Genomic DNA, 26,581 nt, shown 5'->3' with positions numbered 1-26,581 from the left:
GCCGACCATAATCAGAATCTACATGCTGTGTCACCGGAGATTTGACCTTTTCTGTGGAGTCGAGCAGCAGTGGCTGAGTGCAAGAGTCCAATCATCTTTTTTTATTTCTTCTGGGTAGAGAGCCAAAGTGCAGCACTTTTTGTAGTGGAAAACTCTTTATTTTCCGGTCCAGCCCTTTGCTTTCAAGTGTAAACGTCTCTTCAAACAGTTACCCTTCCATCTGTAGAGAATACTGGCTGAATTGTAGCAGGAAGTTTTGCAGCTGCCTTTAGTTGGACAGCAGAAAGAGTTTTCTCTGACTCAAAACACTAACTGACAGCTATGGTGTCAGTTGCTCAGAATCAAAGAGTGAAGTCCCCCCCCCCTCCCCCCTTCCTAGAGTACAGATGAAAGTCGACATGGTTACGCCCCAATCCCTCGGGGAAGGGTATTCTGGGAAATGGAGGAAATCAGAAGCTGAAGTGGAATTACACAAGTTGAAGCAAAATGTGGTTCTCCATGCAAACAAGTACAACATGTCATCACATGAATTAACCGTGATACATAAATTATTTTTGGCTGTGGTTTTCCAAAACCACAAAGTTATGTTATTTGTGTATTTTTATGGCGTTTTAGTTCCTGCATGCATTTAAGCGACACCTTTTTGGATTATTCAGTTTTGGGCATTTCCTTGCGAAACATCACATCATTAATCTTTCATTCTCGACTGTAGCAGCTTTCATTTGTGACCCGAGTTTTTCTAACTTGAGTTTATCCTGTTCAGTTTCTTTTCCTAGTCTGGCATGTGACATCATATCCTCAGTAGCACTCCTTGAGTGTACCGTTTTATGTTTTTAAACATGCCTATAACTCAGCTGAGAGTTTCCTATCATTGAACGGCTGCCCTGGAGAAGCAAATGGGGTGTTAAGGCAAACAACGAGTCCCTCGCCACGTGTAAGAATAACCAGTGTGTTTCAGTACAACAATGATGCTAATTATTGAGCCGTTCTTGCATTACAGAGCAGTTAAAAACCTGAGCCATCGCCCCAAAACCCCTGTTGCTGGCTGATGTACGAGCTGTAACACAGTATGCACGTTCACCGCCGTCCCGTCTGTATTTTGTTAAGGCGAGGTCTCCGGAGAGGCCGGAGAGGTGTGCGACGAGAGGGCAGGAACTGGGGTGGAACTGGGAGGGGGCTCGAAACCATCGCAGCAGTGCTTCATTACCAGCAACAACATCAGAAATGAAGTGTTGGTTTTCATTTGTTTAAATGTTTCTCCAAATGTTTCTCACAATGCCCTGAGGTGTGACGTGTGTCCAAGAGGACGCTTTTCTGGAGGGTTTTAGTTTTGATGTGGAAAATGTGTTTTAAAAAGTCAGCGGAATGCGACAGACTGACACAGAGACATGGTGCGACCTGCGTCAGAGGCCTTGACTTCTCAGAGAAAGCTGTTTGTGAGACAGCTGTGTGTGTTTGCTTTTTAAAATGGTCTGATCATAACAGCAAATATCAGAGATGAACCCTGGTAATTTCTGTGTGTACTGGTGCCATGCGCTTTGTTTCCAGTTATTTTTGAGAGAGACGGCCGGATTGCAATGTAGGATCCATTATTTTCGATTCCCAGTTTTACCCATTTAAGTTACGGAAGTGCCAAAAAATAATACCCTTCAACAACCTGCAGCAAAAGCAAAGTCTCCAAAAACTCACATTCATAACGTTTAAAAACGTGTTCCTTTTGAACAACTGAATGAATGCAAATTGTGGGGAAGTGGAAGTTTTCTAAATTTCAAAATATTCTGGAAACGGGGCCTGAAGTTGTTGTTTGTTGTCTTAAATGTACATATAGAACTCCTCCAAATGTCAGTTGTTAAAGCATGAAATGTATTCGTTTTTTTTCTCTACTGAGATTTGTTCTACAAAAGTCTCTAACAATAGCCTAAAATGGTGGATCGGGTATCAATGAGTTTTCGGGTTCAAACACCAATCTGATATCGTTATATATATATATATATATATATATATATATATATTTATCAGCTCATTGCTTCCTTTTCCATTGCATACATTTTGCTTGTCCTATCACTACTGCACATGTGCAAACAAGTACTTCACACCTGTGCTTAAACACTCAGCTACCTCAGTCCTGAAAAGTGAAACCAACAATGAAGTGTCTTGGTGTCGGGTCAGTGCTCTTTATCGACCCATATGTAACTTAACGGTATCAGGGAGGAAAACATGGCATCGGAAAATCTTGAGCATCTTGCAGAGAAGTTAAAAAAATTCCTTGCAAAAACAATCAATTTTGTTTGAGTTTGAGGCGTTGCATGGATGAATTCAACCCAAGTGTATGTGTTGTAGCGTGTACATAGAGTAGAGAGGTGTGTACTCTCCACAACCCTACTGCCTTACACCAACCTCCAGCCTCCTGTCAGCTGGAAACACAGGCCTCCCCGCCCAGCCATCCCTCGCCTGTGGTCCAGTTATTGACTGATATCAGTCATGTCAGCCCCGGGCTCCAGGAAAGAGGAAGTGACTTCTAATTTGCCTCTCTGTTCTCCTCGGCTCCAAATTCACTTACTCGGGTGTCAGCTAAAACCATTAGAGCTGCTCCCGCACCACATGGACGAGGCCGGCGAGAGCTCGGAAACATGGCCTCCCCTTTGAGGATGTTCATTAACTGCCCTATTTATTTTCAACTGTCAGAAAAGCCCGCTAATTCTCAGCAGTCCCCTCTGTGTAATTAGGTCTGTCGTAGTCACTCTCCAGCCAAGGCCCTCACTCAGGCGCTCCGCACATTACCCCATTCCTTAAAGCTATCCCATATGTCAACATATTCCTTTTTTTCATTCCGGCTAAGTCAAATTACAGAATCTGGGCTGTAGCCGTGAGCCCGCACTGGCGACTGGGGAATCTTGCTATTTTTCCTGTGTTTTAGTCCGTGCCTGATCTGGCACCTTTTACGCTGAGCGCCTGACACTTTTAATTAAAACGTACAAAGTATCTGGTGTCGTGCCTTTTGAGCTGAACTCAAGTCAGCAGATTCTGCCTTTGCAGGAGGAAATGACCGGACTCTTCAGAGAGGACCTGCTGGTGGACGTTTGCCACGTGTTACCATAATTATATATTGATCAATTTATGAAGTGTCTGACGTTTATTTTTTGCTGTGTTGTGACTTTTTTTGTGTTTTTTGGGTATTATTATCTCTCCTGTCAGTCATTAGTTTCCTGCAAGTGAAATAAAATTGCATACGTCCATCACCAACACAGAAGGAGGAAGTGGTTGAGTGAAACTATTTGAAACAATTTGGATGGAAACAAGTAGCTCTGGTATGAATTTGTTTATCTAACAGTGAAAAAAATTCCACATATGAATTAAGCTTTCCAGCTGCACACAGCTGCTTTACATGTGATCATGTGGCTTTAACAGGCCTCAACTTACAGCACAGTTTCAGACCGTGATGCTGATTAGCCATTTTGTGAGAAAGTGTGTAAAACTGCTGTAAGTAATGCAGCGGTTTATTCGGCCCGGTTTGAAGCTTGTTACTGTCCTTTATTTCAGTGCCACATGGTCTCTTCTGTTTCAACAGTAAATCTGACACATCACAAATCCGTTTCTTATCGTGGCCCGTGGTAGTCTGCGTAGGGAGGGGGTCTGGGGGCCGTCGCAGTATAACGCATTGCGATACCTTGCCATTAAAAATGGTTCAGTACCTTGTTTTATTAGTAGTGGTATTTTATGTAGAACAGTGTTTGAATAAGAGTTGTTTCTGATTGATGTGTATCCGATGTGAACTGAATGGATCAACAAGAGGAAGTTTTTAAATTTTTAGGCGTCAAAACATAAACTGCAGCTCCAGGGACCTAGCTTTAGCTTTAGCTAGCGCTTACTAGCTGATTAAAGAAGGCCAAGTACCGCTGGCTGGCTGCACAGTCCCGCCCTGAGCTGGTGTCGGTATCAGCAGACAGGAAAAGAACAACACGGCTCTAATTACCGACCAACTGTTCAGAAAAAATTAGACGTTTTTCCTGAACCTGTCCAAACCCCTACTGTAATCCATCCAACCCATAATCCATCAAAGATCATGTTAGGATCTTATTTTACTGTGTTTCTCAGTTACGTGAAATAGATAGAAAGGAAAAACATTACACTAGCGAGAGAGACAAACACCACTTTCTACATTTACTGTGCTGTCTTCTTGATTTTAGCAGCTTTCCCTCGTACACTTCATTTAGTGTTTTTGTTGTGGAAACCTCTCTCTGTCTCCTGTGCTGCACTACCCCTCTCCACCTGAAAATAACTGAAAATATGAATTTAATTGTCAAAGAAATCACAAACTCTTTTTTAAAGTTCCTACATTTTTACATTTACTAATTTTAAATTGAAAGGGAAAATGTAATTTCATGTTCTGTCGTCCATTACTTTTCATTACATTTCAGATGTTTGTCATGGTATCATTTCAGTATCGGTATTGAGATGTTTAGGCAGTGTATCATATTGAAGGCATACTTTTGGTATCGCTAGGTCTGGCCCCATGTGAAGCCAAAAGTCAACATGGATTTTGTTTTTTGTTTTTTTGTTTTATTTCCATTAATTGTTAATTAATCAATTACATGTGAAAATCTGAAACCATATAACAGGAATAATTGAAAATGCAGTGTATTTGTGTGGGAGTGTAATCTTGTAGGTAAGTTTTCCATTGAGACCTTTTTGTTGGCAAATCAGGGTCCCAGTGTGCCGAGAGAGAAAAGCACAGGGTCGTCTGCAAACAACATCCGGCCCAGTCAAATACACATAACCTCACATCTGTCGTAGTTTACCTGTCTGAACATGTACGGCATCATTTTTAATGTTCACCTTCTAAAATCTGTTCCCCACAGTCAAAGTTGTGTGTGTGATCGTGTGACACCACTTTGACTTTGCGGACCCATGTCAAGTCTTTGAAAGTCTGTTTCTAATTCAGTTTTAGTGAAATGTTTTATTCTGGGCTGTAATATTGAGTAAAGTTTGTTTCCTCGAGTTGAAAGTCTTGCACATTCTTACACTTGTTGCGTAAAATGACATCAGCAGGTAATATGACACCGTAGTTGATACAATATCAGTGGTCGGTGTTTGTCACTTCCCATAAACCAGAAAGGTCATCAAAGCTTCCTGTGTTGAGGAGGTGCTGCCCCTCTTATCTCCCCCGGCCCGTACTGAAGTCTAGGAACTGAAGTCTGCGTGCTGAACTCTGGTTTCCTCAGAAGCTGCCGCCTGTTAGGGCTGGAGGCTGGGGCTGCCTCCCCTGCCTGGATATTTTTGGAGCACCGTCGGGCCCCGTCTGCGGGGAGTGCTGTTTTTGAAGGGCCTCCAGTCCCATTAATCAGCCGGGGGACCCCACGGTGTGAGCGGGCCCCGAGCCCTGGCCCGCCACACTGCAGCGTTCTGTTCCTGTACCCCCGCTCTCCGCACAGTGTGAAACTCAGAGGAACCTCATCAATCTCACCTGTCCCACACGTCAACCGCAGATTTAATCAAACGCTCCTTTTGGACCTTCCCCTCTGCTCCCCATCCAACACACTCACTGGGAGGAAAAAAAGAACCAGCACAAGTCTTGACTGGGCTCGAGTCACACTTTTATTCTTATTTATTTTTTTAGCACATTGCCTCTTCCATCACTTTCTTTTTTCTTTTCCCCCTGCACTCAATTTCTTAATTTTTTTTTGCCTGTGTGTGTGTGTGTGTGTGTGTGTGTGTGTGTGTGTGTGTGTGTGTGTGTGTGTGTGTGTGTGTGTGTGTGTGTGTCTCTTCTCTGTGGTCATATGCACTTTGTTTCAAGCTGTGGTGTGTACCCACTTTGGCCAAACACACATGCTTTTCAGGGATAAAGGAGGGTAATACACTAAGCCCCATTTCCTATTTGATACCTCACTGAAGTGCAGCTCTGTTGGTCGCCAGCGTTAACAGGTCCCAAAGTGAGAGAAAGACAGAGATGAAGAAAGATAGGGAGGATTGGGCGGAGGTGTGTCAAGGTGCTTTTCAGCATGACGCCAGTGTTAATGGGGTACGCGGGGCGCCCAGGACAGAAGAAGAACACTGGGTCCAGTGTGTCGGACGCCAAGCGGGAGAGCGGCGAGAACCCTCCATCTGTTGACCCATCTTGATGCAGCCCTGGTCAGATCTGGAGCTCCAACGCGGCCCACAAAGAGCTGATGGTAATTCACAGCGGGGCAAGCGGCGATGCCCCCAGAGGTGGTTTTTGAGACGTGTTGAAATTGGCGCGGTAAAACAGTGGCGACCGTCGGGGCCCCGCTCATCAGCCCCTTGGTGAGAGAGATGTCAGTGGGCCACTCCGGGACTCCCGGACTCTGATATGATGTATGAGCCCTGAAAAGCAGCCCAGATCTGAGAAGAGAAATGCACTGTTTTGAAAGTCCAAACTCAACCAAAACCATGGCTGTGATTAATAACATTGTGTGGAGCGGGACTGAAGGCCTGGACATGATGGAAGCTGCAACTGCTTCATAATATTAATGGCAACTTCAAGTTCAGGATCTCTGTTGGCATGTGCAACAACAGCAACAAAAAAACATTGCAGACGTTGGCAATGACATTCTTAGTTGTCAGGCTCCTTCCAACAATGCTCATACAACAATATGTATGTATAAATAAAAAATAAAATAAAATATATAGTATACGGTGGTGTACAGTGATAGTAAAATGTGCACTGACCCCGCAGCATCCCGGCTTTGCGCAACCAGAGTGACGTCATGCGCTTTGACGAGAGCAGCGCTGCCCGTGTGACGTGTTAAATGCATCGGAATTACGATTAGCTCTTAATGAAAGATGAACTTTTGCTTGTCGCACATATTTACACAACTTTAACCGCAAGTAAAGTTGCTGTTCGTCATAAACATGTCGATGGCGGCCTCGTACCAGCAACTACTGCCGTTTTATCTTCTTCGGATCTACGCTTTGATCTTGTTAAATCGTCGCCCTGGTAACACGTCGCCCTGGTAACACTTCTTCACTACGTCACGTCTTTTCCGCCTTGCCGGCTCGCTCCATTTACAAAGAACGCCGGCTCACCTCGGCTCTGATGCGGCTCGGTGACGACCTCCGTTGTCGTCTCAGAGGCGAAATACTCCTGCAACAAATAGGCAGTGTAAAAGGGGCTTGTGGTTAAAGTGATACCAACCAGAAGATCAGGCTCCAATGAGCAAAAGGAAAAGAAAACCCACATGAATCCGTATTCAGACAGGCTGTGAGATGACGATGAGGATTCAGACGTATAAAATGTTTGTTTGACCAGAAACCCTGGAGAACATCATTGATAAAATGCATCACAACGTCCAGATTTCTTGGGCAAACCAAGTGTGATTGTCACTGAAATCCAAAAACATGACTAATGTAATAATATGAAATGTCAGTTTGACTGATTGTGTGTTATTGACATCTAGTTATTTAAATGGTTCATGGCACATAAACCTGCAGGTCCTTATTTAATGGAACTGTTGTTTTTGCCAGCATAGACACGGTGACTTGAACGTGTGTTTCTCTTCTCGGTCTTATTCAGCCTCAGATTAGTAAAACCTCTGCCTAGTTAAACTGAGAGTTGAGACCATCTGAATGCACAACCTGATAAATCTGGCAAAAACACTGTGAATGTAAGAACAAACTGTGTTTTATGCATCTGGTCCCAGTAGGATTTGTTATACATTCTTCTGCAAGGATGTTGTGCTCCCTAAAATGATGAATCCAGCATTTGTCATTCGGTTCCCACAATGAAGTGGTTCCAGGACTCTGGAAGACTTTGGAGAGAAAAGGGAAATGTTGTTTCCATGGAATCCTGGACCGCGACTTTCTCTGGAATAGTGAGCGAAAACAGCGTCGACTCCAAAAGAAGAAGACCGTCTATTTGTTCTTGATGTTTTCGAGGTTTTCCATTGAATAATGCAGCTTGTGTGAAGGATCTGGTCACGTTACTGCTCATTTGATGGGCTTTTTCTTTCCACCAGTGTTGATACTTAATGTGAGCTGTCAAATTCATATGGACATACACCTTCACAGCTAAACTCATGTTGATGTAGGCAAAAGACCACGACGTGTGCGGACGCACGTCTATGTTTGCACATGACCTCCATCCCCATGGGCTTTACCACACACGTACACGCACAGACAAATGAACATATATTCCCGGAAAAGGAGCTGCAAGTGTGAAAACATGGCCTTTTTAGTGTATGTAACCTTCTAGCTGTTGGCGTTAATGTCACACACACATGGTGCGTAATGCATTCAGCATATGGCAGATGTGGATGAAGAAAGCTCTCGTCACCGGAGTGGCGATGTAATACAACGTGGAGCCTGTCAGAGTTCAATGTGAGGAAAGAAGGACTAGTGATCAACCGGCGGAGAGAGGGAAGAGAAGAGGCTGACTGGGGCTTTAGTCTCGTTTTATTTTGTCCAATTAAAAGATAATTGTTTGCATTAATTGAGTCCTGCCCCTATTGAAAAAACTGGTACCTCAGAGAAGTTTCTGCAGGTCAGAATATTTGACTTAGTGGTGCTTTTGTGTGACTCTTTTTGGAGAAACTCAGTTTTACAGATCTGTCGAATAAATAGGCAAATCTATTAGTCGACCAAATATTACCTTCTTCTCTTTTGCATTTTTGTAATCACTGATGAAACCCTGAAGTGGTCTGCCATCAAACTGAAGTGAAATTAGTGACTATGCATAATTTCCTTTTAAATCTATTCGAATTTACAAGGGAGTGTAATATATATGAGAATTTAAATTAATTTTCAGATTGGTCTTTGGAAATGTATTCTTAATTATAAGTTTCAGTAAATACTCCCGCAATTGGAGTTCCACCTTTTCTCTGAAATACAGTTTGCAGACGTTATTCATTGTTTTTGAGTTATAACTTATCACATTGAATTATTATTTACAATTCATCCAGTTCACACATGTCTTTATTGACGGACAGATTGACTGGCTTATTAATGTAAAGTGCCATATCATGTTCACTGGAAGGTTACTTTTATTTTGAAGTCAGTGTCACACGCTCTTACCGTAATGCCTAGTATAAAAAAATACATTATTTGATTATAAAACATTTGCTGTCTTCTCTTCTATGCAGTATTTACTTCTCTAAGTAACCTCCTTTCTCTTCCAGCAACTATGAAGCGTCTTTAAATGCCTCACGTGTATAAAGACACTTTCCTCCGACCAGCAGTAACATGAAGGTGTCTGCTGAATGCAGCGTAATGCGTGATCGTGCGATTGCCCAGTGGCTAGTTAGCCGCGGCATTGACTCTCATTTGACACTAGATTGGCTCAAATGACACCATTACCATGTCTGCATGGCTAATGGCTTCCCCTGGGGGTCCGGAGCAGAGGGGGAACATGCGTTTGGCGTGTCAGCTCGAGGTGAGAACACACATGAACCAGACTTGGGGCCCCGTCCGCACCCAAATCGATCCTGACACCTCTTAAGAGGCTCTCAGCATCAATGGCACTCCAGTGCAATTACCCCGTCGGTAATGACATAAGCACCCAGTTCCTTCCTGCTTCTCCCTTGCCGCGCAGCGACCAGCTCCCTCAGGCCAGTAGATGGAGACTTTGTGGACCACGCTGGCCTCAGAACAGTTGTAATTCGATCCCTGTGCACTGAGAGACGGAGAAGCTCTGGGCCACGCTGGTGAGAGAGCAGCTGTTATCTGATCTCGGAGGCTGGGCCGGCCCCGTCCCTCAGTCAGATTGGATGTGATGTCGCTCGGCTAGCTGTCAAGATAACCGATTTCTCAGCAGCGACTGACGAGGATATCCTCTGAAAGCTTCAGGTTTTAATGATTAGTTGTGATAACCTCGAGGAGTGCAGCCAGGGAACATATGATCATCAGTCAGATTTGAGGTGATAACACAGAGATCCCATGGGGTTTGTGGGGCAGCCTTTCAAAACGGGCTCCTCCGTCCAGCTGTTGCTGTTTACAACCCATCAACACATCGTCAAGCTGAAACTAACTTAACCTTGTCAGAAGTGTGGGTCTTTGAAGCGATTAAAAGATTATTACCTTATCGACCTCAGTGTAGTCTCAACAGCTATTGGATGGATTGTCATGAAATGTGTTTCAGCGCCATCATCGGGTCGAAAATAAATGGTGTACGGACAAATATCGGCAAACGCAAAAACTGTAATTTGTACTGTGTTTTGTCTTAATTAGCAAATGTTAGCACTTTAAACTAAGATGGCTAACATTATACCTGCTAAACATTAGGACCTTAGAGTTGTGAGCCTGTTAGCATTTAGGCTGGGTCAAACACCGCTAAACATAACAAAGGTTCAATTTTCAACATTTCCTTTCAGACCTGTCAGACCTGTCTGACTGCTCAGAGCCACTGTTCATGCAAATTTCGTCATCCAAAATGGCTTCTGATAAGCTGACTGACTTTGCACTTACTTTGAGTAAATAATACAGAGATTTGGGATTTAATGATAGATTGTGGAGGATGATTGGAGAACAGCTTGGAATCCAGGATGGTCTCCAAATCAAACACATATACAGTAGTGGTTGTGCTCTATGCAGCTAAAGCAAATTTTTCACAATGGATAGAAAAATCAAAGGCATCAGATGGTGTGTAAAGGCATTTAGTCTTGTATTTGCCATCTGATTGGCCTTAAACGCATTGGACATATTGTACAAAACCAGACTTTCTAGATAGTATTTCATCTTCTCACTGAACCCAGACGTGACCCAACAACAACACAGCTTGTTTTTTTTTTTTTAAATGCAGTGCATTTTCAATACTTAGTCCCTGGTATTGCTGGCTTCTCTGTTAACCTCAATTTTTTTTTAATCATATGTAATTCTGAACTTTGAGCATACAGAGTTTCATGTTATCTCGACCACATCTTCCACCTCCAAGGACATGATCCCTCACCACCCTCTCACCTGTGAATTGGAGCATGCGGCCAAGCCACGGTGCCGCACCTCTGCCGGGAACTGAACCCCCGGCCTCCAGGGTGGGCAGGCAAATGTGCGTCACCCAGCGACCAACCAGTTTGTCCTTCTAGCTGCCCAATAAAAACACCAAGTCCCAGTCTGCACCTTTTGTGTTTCTGCTCCATCGCAGCCCTAATCTTCTGTGTAACGGCTTTGGTGAAGGAGCCCTAGGTTTTGGATGCCATTGCGGTTTCACGTCTCATGACAGGTGCCGCTCTGCTTGCCCTCTAATTGTATCATGCGGTGCTCAGTGCCACAAGCAGTGGTTAAGACTCTTCCAGCCGGGCCAGTTGAAAGCAGCGGAGTGGGTCGATGCCAGGAGAAATGGCGCGGTCTGGCCTGACCAAGCTCTGCAGAAAGAGAAACACAGAGTTTGCCCAACGATACAAACGCTAGTGATTTCCTTCATTCTTTCAGACGGGCTGAAGAGCCCGCTGCTATTCTAACTCCAGCTCTGTAACATAAGTTATAGTATTGGTGACAGGGTGGGCTGCATGTTGTATGGTATTTCCGTGGTTCTGCCTCCCCCTCCTCTTCCAGTGTCCCTCCTCATTGTGGTAACGGAGACCTTGAAGTTGGCTGGAGGGATGTTAATTATTATTGTTGGCCCGCGAGGTGAGGCATTCTTTGTGCTGGATGTGTTTGGGAGAGAACAGAGGTGCTAGCCATGGAGTTAGCATCTCGGTAATACAAGCATGACCGCTGCTGGCCTCCAACCTGCCAATAGTTTAACACTGACACTTCAGTCTCTGCAGGCGTTCTCACCTTTTCACCTTCACCCCCTCTCTTTCCCAACAGCTCTCTTCCCTTTATACGTGTTGTCTTAGTGTAGAATTTTAAATCAACAAATCATTACTGCATTCTCTGATATCATACAGACTATTACTTAAACCCATTTGTGCCTGCAACTGAAATTCCTTTAGTGGAAACTGTTTGGCTGAAAAGGGAGTTTTTCTAATCATAGTCTGGGCACATGAGACTACTGTTGTTTTATCATAGATGCTCTCGAATGAGCAGTGTATGGATTATAATTTTCAGTACACATGCGAGGGGCTTCTGTTTATATATTCCATACAAATAAATGTTGTACAGAACTATTATAAGTCAAACAGCAGATGACAACCTAAAGTAACCATTCTCCATGAGATTCAACAGGTTTAAATGCATGTTCAGGAAGCATTAGTTTGCATTTATTAAACCTCAGAACTTTTTGCAATAACTACTGATTCTGAAATACACATAGGAACGTATCTCTCTCACACAAAGTATCTCCATACGAAATGTCAAGACTTTAGACCAATCACAGCAAATGTTGTGGAATTTCACATGGGTTAAGCATATGATGACTGTGTTCAGTCTTTATTTTGAGAAACACTGGTACCAATACGAGATATGTGAGATGCAGCCTGTGAGACATTGTGTTTATTCAAGATCATTCAGAGAATACCTTTAACTTACAAAGAGCAAATAAATTGACACAAAGCAAATTGTCCTTCTTCTCCAGGAGCCTTCAGGAGGTGGCCGTGTATTCTCAGGGATCCAGCCAACCGGTGTCCCCCACCTGGGCAACTACCTGGGTGCCCTGGAGAACTGGGTGTCCCTGCAGGACCAGTATCCTTCAGTGCTCTACAGCATTGTGGACCTGCACTCCATCACACAGCCTCAGGACCCGGCACAACTCAGGAGCAACATCCTGGACATGGCAGCCAGCCTGCTGGCCTGTGGCATCGACCCGGAGAGGGCAGTACTCTTCCGGCAGTCTCAGGTGGGTAGGAGATGGAGGATGGGTGGGTGGATTGGAGGATGGATGAGTGGATGAAGGGTATGGATGGATGAATGAATGGATGGATGGATGGATAGATGAAGGGTATGATAGGTGGATGCGTTCTTTCATTACACAGCCTGGTTAGCTTAAAAAAATATGTTTGCATGCAATGAAACTGCATCGTGAATTACATTTCAAGGGAAACGTATTTGGTTCTGATTTAATTTGCTCTTGAAGAATAACAAGTGAGTCTGTGTGGGGAGGAGGTCTGGGTGCTTGACGGGTCAGAAACACAGGGCTGTTAGTGTAGTTTTGTTGTTTAAACCTCAAGACGATGGCTCTGGCCTTCAGGGCCATCAATGGAACGGCACCCATCTACCTTCAAACACTGGTCAAACCTCATGCCCCGAAGCGAGCACTTCGCTCCTCTACTTCAGCTGGCCGGCTGGTACCACCATCGCTGAAATCAAACAAATGTCGCTCAGCAAAGTCCAGACTCTTCTCTGTTCTGGTCCTCAGTGGTGGAACGAACTCCCGACGAGCCCCCACCCAGAATGTGGTGTTTGAACCACTCATCAGTGTCCATAGATCCATACTGACTTGCCAGCTGTACTGGTGTCACAAGATGCATTTTACAACTCATGTAACACATGACATGACATAAGTGCAGAATACAGGTTACCTCATGACACACATGGAATAGTATGAGTTAAAACTACTCAAACTATACTATAATGAACTGCTAAATGAAAAATTCCCATCACAGATCATAGCTCTGTTGTTCTTAAGGTTTGTTTGCTGTACAGCTACTACTTTACTCAGACAAGGATCCAACACTTGTTTCTATTTTGAGCTCTTTATCGGCATGATATGTTGTGGTTTCTTTCTTTTGACAAATGTACTTATTGTAAGTCTCTTTGGACAAAAGCGTCTGCTAAATGCCCTAAATGTAAATGTAAATGTAAACCTAACCAAGTTTTGTTGCGTGTTTGGTTTCGCTCATGAACCACCTGTTTAACATTGCAGCCATTTAGTTTGCCTGAATGTAATTGAGGTGCAGTTTAGTTGCATGTCATTTTGTGGAGACAGGGTTGCGTTACAAGCTGGGATTCAGTTTTCCCAGCTGCACCAGTGCGACAATAACCGGATCTTCTTTACCGGACAGAAGATTGTGTTTTCCATGTATCAGTTACTGTTGCTGCAACACTGGATATGTCGAGATGATTATTAGCCTTATATGGTTACATATATTGTGGCGACGTGGCCATAATGTTGTCAGGCCGTCCGTCTGTCCGTCTGGACGTACGTCCATCCCATTAACGCAATATCTCAGAACCATGGAGGGAATTTGGCACAAACATCCACTTTGACTCAAGATTGAACTGGTTATGTTCTGGTGGTCAAAGGTCACTGTGACTTCACAAAACACCTTTTTTTTGTTGTAACTCAAGAACTCATATGTTAATCATGACAATTTCACACAAGTGAGACATACAACCATGAGGCAGTCATTCTAGTTTTTTTATGTATAATTTAAATCATATGTTGCTGAACATTTTCTCCCCCAAAATATTATAATGCTCACTTTAATTTGTCTTTCAAAGTTGGAAATTGAAACTTCTTTACCGTGAGTGCATCATTAGTGTGTTAAAGTGAAGTGACGTGCTTAATGTGCACACATATTCAGCTGCACATTTATTCCACACATTTTATGCTGTTAGTGAACAAAACATCAACATGATCAATGCAGCGGTGAACTTGTGTGTTTTCTGAGGAACAAATGTGTGTATACGCTATTAAAAGGCAACTTCTAGTCTCTTTTCAAGTTGGTCATCTAGTCGGCCATCTTTGTGGTTCGTTTTCCTATAAACCAGCATTAAGTCTGGCTTTAAGGAAGCGAGAGGGAGTGGACGGTCACAGTGAGGATGGAGAGAGGGATCAGAACAGCTGTTTGTTTCTCCCTCGTGTGTTTTCTTGCTCACACGTTTAGAAGTGTGTGAGAAAGAGTGTGAGAGTTCTGTCCATCTACACACACACACACATGCACACAGTCCTATTTTTATTCCCGTTTAGCTTAATGCCACATAACTTGGCAGCGAGGCGATCCTGTCGAACACGCCTGCTCCACATGTAAAAATACAACGTCTGCCCAAAGAAAACACTGGACTTCATAGAAAAAAAAACAGATCTCGTGACGAGTTGAAGTCGTCGGTATCAAAAGTGAAGTGGCTGAATCGGCAGATCCGTGAATCCTCAGGGATTTGGAGGAGTATCGAGGAGAGATTTACTGTGCAACTGTTCTCTAGAATCCCATCTCTACAGGAGTCGTCTCTGTGGCTGCATGATAACTCACTATCAGCGTAATGGCCACATGATCCGTGACATTAGCATATCTCTTGTTGCGCTGCATTCTTGCCATGCAGCGTGAATGGAGGCCTTGTTCTCCCGGAGCTTTTAAATATTTTATTGCACTTTCAAACCGTATCCATCCCTCTCTGCGCTGTCATCAACATCTGTCCCATCTCTTGTCTGTCTACAGTGTGTAATGAATACCGGCCCCTACACGTTAGCCCCAAATCCTGGTTTATGTCCCCGCTGTCTGCCGTTGACGTCACTCTGAGCAGAATGCTTTTCAAGCAACAAGAGACAGAGAGGACGCCAATACGGCCGGCGTCCATAAACTTTCATTCGCAGGATATTTGCCGAATCCACACACATTCAGCAGAGCCTCCATGAAAGTGGATATGGTGGAGTCAATGTAGCACTGCCAGATACACACGCTGCATTAATGCTGCATTCACATTCACCCATTCATTGCTGCACAACATGTCACTGTAATCCATGTGTTTGACTACATGTGAAACGCTTCGATAAAGGACCCAAGCTCACTTATCTGTGCAACAACAGCAGATGATGATGATGTCTGAGCTCATTTGTGTTGTTTTAAATATTTGTTAGCTAATATAAAAGAAAATAATATAACAATAGTGACCACAGCTGATTAAAACTCCAGAGTTGTTTTCATGTCAGGCTCCACGAGTCCCTCTAGTGTGGAGAAGAGAAGGGAGTGTGTCCCGACAGTAAACACAGGTGTGAGCGGCTGCACCTGTCTGTGGAAAGACCTGAGGACGGATGGGGAGGAGCAGTACTCTCCTCTGCCACTGGGAGGCGCTATGGAGTCACCCTCTTCCTGTCTCACACCAGACCTCTCACCCATTCATCTGTGTTTGTTTAATGTGGCTGCTTAATTGATTTCTCCTGTTTATCTTTCCCGCTTCAGTTACATTTTCATAACTGGTCTCAGTGCAACATACGGTCACACAGAGGATATATGTATGCATATAGATATGTATATTACTCTCTATGGATAGATCTTTTTGAACAATGCTTCCAGCCCCGACAGTTTTAATATATGGACTATAAATAAAGAAAAACTACAAACAAAGAGAGTGAGGTTATAGATTATTAAACTTGTTTAGAGAGTAAAATAGGAAAGATCAAGAGGGTCTATTACAGTTTATCATTATTACTATTATTATTATTATTAGTAGTAGTAGTAGTAGTAGTATTACCATTATTATTATAGCAGCAGTATTCATTTCCATTATTATTGATATATTTATTTTTAAGTGTTAACGGTAACCCTTAAAGAAATAATAAACCTGATAAAAATAATATCATGTCACTATAATATGTGATGTACCTGGATTATAAGATGTCTGCAGCACTATGATTATGTTTCATAACTACACGAAAAGTAACATCACTTGTGAGCTTTTAAAATAATGTCCTGTGATTACTTATAATTAACATTTACTGCAATTAACACACACACACACACACACACACACACACACACACACACACACACACACACACACACACACACGCACGCTGTTCTCAGTATCTTAGATGAGCACATATGATAACTGTACAGCATTTCCTGGTTTTAAAGGCCGTTTTAGATTAAAGTTGTCATTTTCTGAACTTACCAGCTGTTCTATTATTCATCTGTATCCACTTAGTCGTTATATTATATTATTATATAACATTCATTGATGCACTTATTATTTATGAAATGTCATTTGGTAAATATTTTGTGAAACCACCAATAGTCAACCATATCTTGGTATCCACGTGGAGGTATTTGGTAAAGAATATTGTGCTATTTGACTTCGTCCATATCGGCCAGCCCTCGATCCTACAACTGTGAATCTTCACACCGGGATCCGTTATGACCTTTGACCCAAACTGAGCTAACCCAGGAGCAGAGCTGAACTTGTGACCCTGTGAAGTCTAGTTCCGGCGTCTGCAGGAGGTCAGATGAGAATCAGTGTTAATGTGTGTTCCTGTGTTTGTGTTGAAGCCTGTTATAAGAGGTCGTTGACCCTCCCGTCCCGTCTCACCTGCAGGTGTCCGAGCATGCCGAGCTCGCCTGGATCCTCGGCTGTCTGACCAGCATGCCCCGCCTCCAACACCTGCCGCAGTGGAAGGTGAGACGCCTTTAACTCTGCAGCACGAGGTCCTGAATAGGATTGGAAATATTATCTCAGTGCATATGTATATGTATATGGAGCGTCTCTTTATTTTATTTTTTATTTTTGAAAATGTTCTATATTTTTATTTTGACTTATGTTCGTGACTGCAGTACTTGCTTTATTGTTTACTGTGTATTGTTTGTAGATCATGTGCACTGCAAGACAATTCCTTATACGTGAAAACGTATTTGGCAATAAACTCCTTTCTGATTCTGATATCAGAGTTTAAATATTGAGATTCTTTTAAGGTAAATTGTAATCATTATCATGCGTGTATAATATTTCCTCCTTCACTCTATTTCTCTGGTGCTGCATCAAAAGTTCACACTGACTTAATTTGTGTATGTATTTAAATGTGATTATAAAAATGACTTGTAGTTGTTATCTTCTTTATGGATCCTCTATCCATTTAAATGTGGGCTAATAACAACAATAATCTGTTAAAATATCATAATTTAGATGACACAAATGTGTCCATTATTATTTTGATTTGAAAAAGTATCTCATTACTGTTATAAAATAATTGAATTATTTGTTGCTTGCCCAAAACTTGCATAGCTTTTTAAATTCTCCACCAATTAATAAAAATAACAAAATTGATATGAATAATCAATTAAAAAAATAAGTCTGTTCAATTCATGTTTAAAAATATATTGATATATTCTTTGGCGATATGTTCCATATGGTGAATTTCCATTATCGGGTCATTTATTGAGACAGCTGTGTAGCTCACTGTCGAGGTGGAGAAGTGAAAACTACAGCAGGACACAAAACTCATATTTGTCCTTATGTTGTATGATCATCTTATTTAAGGTTATTTGATCGTATTTCACTAAAACATGCATCTTATACGTGACACATGAAAATATTTGTTTTTTAACTAAAGTGATTCCAGTATGTTTAAGTAATAGTTAAGCATATTTTGATGATTGTCAGGATAATATCGTGAATCGTACATTTCTATAAGGTGTGTTTTTGATTTCTAATGTTTTGCATTGGAAGATTTGAGGTAAGATAGAGCGACTATGAAGATTTTGGTCTCACAGATAAATGGGACTAAATGGATTCTGCTATTCTAGCTATAAAGACCACCATGCAACGCCAGCTTTTAAATGGCTGATGAGAACACCCCTAACTTTGAAGTTGAACACAAACACAAACTAGTTTGGATTTCTGTTTTCAATCCGACAATGTGAAGAGGAAGACGGCTCCTTTATTACCGTAAATTACGTATCCTGTTATTATTTATTATATTATATGGGCTCTCGCTCACTCGCTGGGCTTCATGCTGATTTAATTATCGCCACATCTGTGCTTAACTTTACTTTAATGGTCGCAAATTAAGATAATTCCCTTTCCGCTCCCTCTGAATTTCCGTCATTTATCCAACATCTCTATTATCTGGTTTATCGTTTTGTTTCAAAAACTCTTGTAATTACAGTTATTTCCCCTCAGCCACATGCCGTTTTAACACACGTAAGTGAGTGAGAGGTCCCGGCTGCAACTTAGAAAACACCTTTTGTTTTCCCAACAGATGAGTGTTTGTCTGAGAGTCGTGAAGTGAAAATGGTTCCTTCCGCCCGTCTGCTTCCATCTTTGCTTGCAATTCCGATGGTATTCGTCTTCCATCTCGTGTTGCTTGTTTTACTTCCTCCATGTCTTCCTCAGATGAAGAGCAAACTAAAGAATGAAGGCAGTGTTGGTCTCTTCACGTATCCGGTCCTCCAGGCCGCCGATATTCTCCTCTACAAGTAAGAGTGTGCGTGCGTGTGTGTGTGCGTGCGTGTGTGTGTGTGTGTGATCTCAGGTGTGCTGAGTGATGAATCCCATTGGTCATAAATTGCAGGTGTGTGGCTGATTGGTCATTTTTACTATAGGTAGCGCCCCCTAGCACCATATAAGGGCTAGTGTTGTGCTGTGTGCACATACAGTGCATCCGGAAAGTATTCACAGCGTTTCACTTTTTCCACATTTTATTACGTTACAGCCTTATTCCAAATTGTATTAAATTAATCTCTGTCCTCAAAATTCTACACATAATGCCCCATTATGACCACGTGAAAAAAGTTTTCTTGAGAGTTTTGAAAATGTATTAAAATTAAAAAACAAAGAAATCATATTTACATAAGTATTCACAGCCTTTGCTTAATACTTTGTAGAACCACCTTTGGCAGCCTCTACAGCCTCAAGTCTTTTTGAATATGATGCCACAAGCTTGGCACACCTCTCTTTAGGCAGTTTTGCCCATTCTTCTTTGCAGTACCTCTCAAGCTCTATCAGGTTGGATGGGAGACGTCTGTGCACAGCCATTTTCAGATCTCTCCAGAGATGTTCAATCGGATTCAAGTCTGGGCTCTGGCTGGGCCACTCCAGGACATTCACAGAGTGGTCCTGAAGCCACTCCTTTGAGATCTTGGCTGTGTGCTTGGGGTCGTTGTCCTGCTGAAAAATGAACCGTCGCCCTAGTCTGAGGTCAAGAGCACTCTGGAGCAGGTTTTCATCCAGGATGTCTCTGTACATTGCTGCATTCATCTTTCCCTCTATCCTTACTAGTCTGCCAGTTCCTGCTGCTGAAAAACATCCCCATAGCATGATGCTGCCACCACCATGCTTGACTGTAGGGATGGTATTGGCCTCGTGATGAGCAGTGCCTGGTTTCCTCCAAACATGACGCCTGGCATTCACACCAAAGAGTTCAATCTTTGTCTCATCAGACCAGAGAATTTTGTTTCTCATGGTCTGAGAGTCCTTCAGGTGCCTTTTGGCAAATTCCAGACGGGCTGCCTTGTGCCTTTTACTAAGGAGTGGCTTTCGCCTGGTCACTCTGCCATACAGGCCTGATTGGTGGATTGCTGCAGAGATGGTTGTCCTTCTGCAAGGTTCTCCTCTCTCCACGGAGGAACGCTGGAGCTCTGACAGAGTGACCATCGGGTTCTTGGTCACTTCCCTGACCAACGCCCTTCTCCCCCGATTGCTCAATTTAGACGGCCGGCCAGCTCTAGGAAGAGTCCTGGTGGTTCCAAACTTCTTCCATTTACGAATGATGGAGGCCACTGTGCTCATTGGGACATTCAAAGCAGCAGATATTTTTCTGTATCCTTCCCCAGATTTGTACCTCGAGACAATTTTGTCTCTGAGGTCTACAGACAATTCCTTTGACTTCATGCTTGGTGTTTGCGCTCTGACATGCAGTCAACTGTGGGACCTTATATAGACAGGTGTGTGCCAAATCATGTCCAATCAACTGGATTTACCACAGGTGGACTCCATTTAAGCTGCAGAAACATCTCAAGGATGATCAGTGGAAACAGGATGCACCTGAGCTCAATTGTGAGCTTCATGGTAAAGGCTGTGAATACTTACGTAAATGTGATTTCTTTGTTTTTTAATTTTAATACATTTTCAAAACTCTCAAGAAAACTTTTTTCAAGTGGTCATAATGGGGCATTATGTGTAGAATTTTGAGGACAGAGATTAATTTAATACAATTTGGAATAAGGCTGTAACGTAATAAAATGTGGAAAAAGTGAAACGCTGTGAATACTTTCCGGATGCACTGTACTCTGGCACGCGGCCAACAACATGTCACCATGTTACTGGTGGGCTGATCCAGTGTAAGAATATTGCTGACATGTTGCTAGTTCTCCGGGCCGGAGGAGTAACTGGAGAGTTCGTCCTCCAGCAGAGAACCAAGTCAAACCACGATGGATGCAAGAAAGTGATGCGTGGTGATGAAATGAGCTGATAAAGAATTTCTGATCAATTCAAAGACCCGCGAAACACGGGTACCCGTTTTTCAGCTTTACCAGAGGTGTTTACCAGTTTACCAGGAACAACTCTAGTATAAGTGCTTGTATTAACTCTTGAACATCTGTTTATTCTAATTAGATATTTCTTGGTAAAATAGGCTATAATTATCCTTTAAGCTTCGGTTTCTGTTGTGTATTTGTTCTGCTTCATGTTCCTTTTGATATCTGCTGGTATTTATGACTGTGTGCTAAGTATCAGCCACGGAGTTTTATAAAGAGGTGGGTCACCCTTTCTGAACACCTCTGCTAACATCCTAATTACATCACTTACATGAAATAAAAAATCAACCTTCAGGGAGAAAGGGAAACGTGTTATTTCATTCCATCTATCGTGTGATTTGATTGATTTTGTTCCTTTTTTTCCTCCTTTGAAGACCTCTTTAAGGTTCACCCACAAAAAAACACAAATGTGTTTTCCCACGTACCTCTGGTGGCATCCAATCACATTTTATTTTCATTTGTTTGGACAAATCAAATCTGTCTCCATCCCGATACAAGCAATGAGTCCACAGCACATAGGGATTATTTCCTTTGCTGTGAAGTCGTTCCAGGGAAGTCTGCGAACAGCGTGTTCTGTGGTTTATCCAGAGAAGCGAGGACATTGTTGCTGATCCTTTTTAATACCCACTGTGTGGGGGTGGAGGCCCAAATCTCCAAACCTGAACGAATATAACCAAAACGATCTGCTCCAGAATATGTTGTTAAACGACTTGTGTGAGTCAGCATTTTAACTCTCCTTAAAATCTTTAAAAGGCATTACACAAGCTGTTTTGCTTGGGTTTCCCACATGCAGACTTTAGAGAATGAGTCTGATGCAACATCCGGCAGCGAGCCGGAGCAGCGAGCTCTTCAGCGGAGGATCATCGCCCGTGTCCTCAGTGAACACGGGAAACGACATATTTCTGCACCAATGAAGACGTTATCTCCTTTTTTTTCTTTTCTTCTTGAACATCAAACAGACAAAATCAAATTTCCTGTAGAGCAGAGAAAAGTTCATATCTGGATTTTATTAAAGATGAAATTAATGGATGGCTTCCTCCTGGCTGACAGTTGCAAAGTGGACGAGAGCTCCAGCGGCGACTTCTCGCCGTGTGTTTGAACTCCTGTGCTGTCCGTCGTTCACGTTGTGTCCTGGGTTCCCCTCTAGGTCCACCCACGTCCCCGTCGGAGAGGACCAGGTCCAGCACTTGGAGCTGGCTCAGGATCTCGCTCGCATCTTCAACAACCGCTACGGAGAGCTGTTCCCTGAACCCGCCGCCCTGCTCAGTAAGGACTCCACACACACACACACACTCCACACACCACATACAGGATTCCTGATAAGGAAATAGATCTGTGGTCGGTGCCAGAAAAAACTCACTTTATGTTTTTAATTTTTACGTGTGTATTCAGTGTGGAAAACCCTCTGAAACGCCATTACAGGAATCAGCAGCTCAGAGATCACCTTTAAGTCTTATTTGTAATTAGTGTCGTTTCATGTTTGTTGCATTGTAGCTGTTACTTGTTCATGTTAATGGAGAGTGTTATGTGATTTCTGAATGAACTCTCCTTTTGTCCGTCACTGAGTCATTAACGTGATGCAGTGGGAGTGTGCAATTAAAACCAAACAAACTTAGTTCATTTACATTGTAAACAAGGTTTCCATAGTGACTGTATTTGTTTTTAAGAAAAGAATAACTTTTCCTCTGTGGATTCTTTTGCCTTAATGACTGTGGAATGTAAACGGCAGCTTTAGAAAGCGTTTTCATTATTTTGGAGCGACTGACACCAGTAGTTTCTCTCATCTAACCCTGTCTAAGTTGCTGGAAACGTGTGGATGATGCTGTTACATCATCAGCTAAATATTGTCATATTTATTTTTGACATTTCATATCTTAATTCACTTCATATTTTCTGCTTCAGCCGCTGGGAACAGTTTGTATGCAGCAGTCTCTAGCTAATGTGTCAAGATGAAAGTTAAAAAGGAAAAGCTTCTTGTTCAGTAGCACCGAGCTGAACGTGTCTAACAGCAGGTTCATGTCTGACTCGCTTCGATGGTCCTCTAATGAGGATTCAACAACTCAGTCCCTCCATCGGCCCCAGGCAGTTTTTGCTTTCATGAGCAGCTTTACATTCTGATCCGGATGTAACAGATGTAAAAATGCACTACGTGGAAGCAAGAGCAAACGGATGTTTTCATGCTTTTTTTCTTTTACTTATTTTCAAATGTATTTTCTTTCCAAAACAAGAAAACTCGCTTCTTTTCATTTATTAGGTATTTAATTCTCACAAGGGAATACAGCATGTGGTTATCTTTACCGACTGACTCGCATCAACACGCACATTTCTCATTCACATGCATGCAAAAATGCCTTGATTGGTCTGTCTATCTTCTGAAGGCCATTGTAAAACCGGCGCATGCTAGTCCGCTAACATCGCTGGTCCGTTAATGTTGCTGGTCCGCTAACACCACTGGTCTGCTAATATTGCTGGTCCGCTTACACCACTGGTCCGCTAACATCGCTGGGCCGCTAACATCACTAGTCAGCTAAAGTTGCTGGTCTGCTAACATTGCTAGTCCGCTAACATCGCTGGTTCGCTAACATTGCTAGTCCGCTATCATCCCTAGCCCACTAACATAGCTAGCCTGCTAACATGGCTAGTCCACTAACTTCGCTGGTCTGCTAACATCGCTAGTCCGCTATCATCCCTAGCCCGCTAACATGGCTAGCCTGCTAACATGGCTAGCCCGCTAACTTCGCTGGCCCGCTAACATCGCTAGCCCGCTAACATCGCTAGCCCGCTAACATGGCTAGTCCGCTAACTTCGCTGGTCCGCTAACATCGCTAGTCCGCTATCATCCCTAGCCCGCTAACATCGCTAGCCTGCTAACCTGGCTAGTCCGCTAACTTCGCTGGTCCGCTAACATCGCTAGTCCGCTATCATCCCTAGCCCGCTAACATCGCTAGCCCGCTAACATCGCTAGCCTGCTAACATTGCTAGTCCGCTAACTTCATTGGTCCGCTAACATAGCTAGTCTGCTTACATCACCACAATTTTAACACTCAGGAACGAGTACTTGTTCGACACCTTCAATGTAGAAGGAAATAACATGGAGCTCATTCCCAGATTCAGAGAAATATTATGCCATTCAGCAAAGATGGAAGATACAATACGACATAATTCCAGTTTTATTTTGAAATTATTAGTGAGTTTTCCAGCATGTGCTCACACATGGCTGACATGTTCAGGGATCCCGCCCCTATCTCCGTTTCATCCTTGATTATCAGTTTCATAAAAGCATGAGATGAAGTCAGTCATGTGTGCAATGCTTTGATTAAAGAAATGTTTTCTCCCTCTTGTATCTGAGTAATAGAGTGGTAGTAGAATCGGGGGGGAGGGATTTTGGGTGTGGAGCTCAGACAGACAGAACTCATCTTTGTGTCTCTCAGTCACTACCTCCCCTTTGAAACCAAACCAAAGACTTTTTTTTATTATCTTATTTATTTGCCTGAAATAAAGACATCTCGCGGGTGATCAACAGGATGTGACACGTGGGGAGGAAGTGGATATGGGATTGAAAAAGGGTCAGAGCTTGCAAGATGGCGGAAGGATGGGGGATGATGAATAAGAGAGGAAAGGAAATCCCAGCTCCCTCAGTCTGCTCATCACTTCACACCGAGATACGTCTGCTTCACACACACACACACACACACACACACGCCAGGCAGCTGTAATGAAACTAATTCCTCATTCGTTCCTGCACAAAGACTCATTTATCATTTCACTCCCACCAGCATGAACTAGATACAAACGCTGAATGTATGCTGTGTACATTCTTTACGGACTTAAAGTGTAACTTTGCTGTTTTTCAACCCTGTTTTGTTGTGTCTGAGTGACAGATGGGTAACTGGCCCATTGTTGATGGAGAACACAACAGCCGCTTAACAGGCTGCAGAGTCATCGCTCAGTGCGACTCCTCAATATGGACTCACACTGTAGAAGAAGAGTCTGACAACATTATGGAAAGAACCATGCAGAAAAATGTGATGTTTTTCTTCACCTTTCACATGATCCACTCTGTTGGCTAGTGTCCTTCTGAAATCTCACATCACCATTGTTGGATACAATATTTAACCATGACGGGGATCATCTCTTAGATAACACCGAGCTACACTTTCTGTACTACAACACAACAAACTCTGAGGAAACTCCTCTCCAACTCTGACTCAGCGTTAAAGTCACGTGACACAATGACAATCATGAAGCGACAGGTGAAGAAAAATATTAAATTTCTCTTTATTTCAATAATGTCCTTGCCCAAAGTACATTTGTATTCCCTACAGAAAATGTTTTCTTCATTAGCAGTGATCAAATAACACGACTGTAGTTAAGTCACGTTTAATCTTTATTTCAGTAAATGGATCTGGGAGTTCATCCACATCCTCTCTAACAGCAGCTGACGCTCACTTCCCATAAACTTTAACCGCTGTCGTTTTCTCGCAAGGGCCCTATCGCTACTGAGCCTGTATTAGAAGGAAGCAAGATGGCTTCACAACTGCTTTACTCCTCAGCCTGGGAGGGTTCATTCTTTCAGGCATTCACTAGACGTGGCATAACAGTGTCAGACACCGTCGGTGACAAAAACAAGCACTTTTATTGGACGTACATTGCTTGTGAGGAGTTGCTCCGAGCGATTACATCGCAGATGCAAAATTGTTGTTTCTATTAGGCATGAAAGTGTGGGGGAAATACCAAAGTGCCTCTTTAAACTGTTAAACCAGCAGATTATTCTCATCTGGATTTGAAGAATTTGACTTTAAATAAAAAGCAGAAATGTACCAGCTGAAATGGATCAACGGGTATTAAAAACACTCAAAAACACAACTATTTTCAAGGAAAATGAGATTAACGTGTCATTAAACTAATACTGGAACAATTTTACATTAAACAAGAAGTTGATTTATGGAAGATTAATGGACACATTGACAAAAATGGGATTCATTTTGAATCACTCCTGTAACAGATTTTCTCTCTTTGTCGAGGTTTTCTCTGGTCTCTACACCTATAAACTGGTCCTTCCTGAGCCTGTCAACTCCTAGAATGAGGGAAAACAAGCATGGTCTCTGCAGCCCCCCCACTGGTACAACGGCGCTCCTACAGGCTGTTCAGATTCAGCTCCTGTTGTTACGTAACGAAGGGAGTCATTTACATAGACCGAACTTCGGTGTGTCCTGATTGGCCGAACTCCTCTGATGATAGGAGATATCCGAGAGGGGCGTTCATCACCGAGGTGAAGTTCGGTGTGTCCTGCGGTGAGACAGCAGTGAGATAGCGGCCTTTCACAATGTCGTCGCTCAGAGCTAGACATGCAGGTGGCTCTGTCGCATGCTTTCGCTAGCATAAGCGCCATCGTCTCCATCTCTCTCCAAGTAGGCGAAGACAGTCGGAGCTCATTAGCATTTAAAGGTGCAGGCACAGAAACAACCTGTTCTCAGCAGAGCTCATTTGAGCAACTTTTAGACAGC

General features: G+C 42.9%; 2 protein-coding genes across 2 annotated transcripts in view; both read left to right on the top strand.

The window, feature by feature from the left end:
* Positions 1 to 437, top strand: part of lmln (leishmanolysin-like (metallopeptidase M8 family)) — a 429,410-nt gene extending 428,973 nt beyond the window's left edge. The window contains exon 17 of the mRNA XM_084022803.1: positions 427 to 437. The gene's annotated coding sequence lies outside the window, so the exon portion shown is untranslated. The remainder of the gene's footprint in view (positions 1 to 426) is intronic.
* Positions 1 to 26,581, top strand: part of wars2 (tryptophanyl tRNA synthetase 2, mitochondrial) — a 36,826-nt gene that overhangs the window by 8,581 nt on the left and 1,664 nt on the right. The window contains exons 2-5 of the mRNA XM_084022819.1: positions 12,467 to 12,727; positions 17,140 to 17,220; positions 18,934 to 19,016; positions 22,222 to 22,340. Of these exons, the coding sequence (XP_083878945.1) occupies positions 12,662 to 12,727; positions 17,140 to 17,220; positions 18,934 to 19,016; positions 22,222 to 22,340 (349 nt within the window). The 5' untranslated portion in view covers positions 12,467 to 12,661. The remainder of the gene's footprint in view (positions 1 to 12,466; positions 12,728 to 17,139; positions 17,221 to 18,933; positions 19,017 to 22,221; positions 22,341 to 26,581) is intronic.

The sequence above is a fragment of the Eutrigla gurnardus genome (assembly GCF_963514095.1).
Source record: "Eutrigla gurnardus genome assembly, chromosome: 12".
NCBI classification, from domain to species: domain Eukaryota; kingdom Metazoa; phylum Chordata; class Actinopteri; order Perciformes; family Triglidae; genus Eutrigla; species Eutrigla gurnardus.
This window is presented reverse-complemented; position numbering and strand designations above follow the sequence as displayed.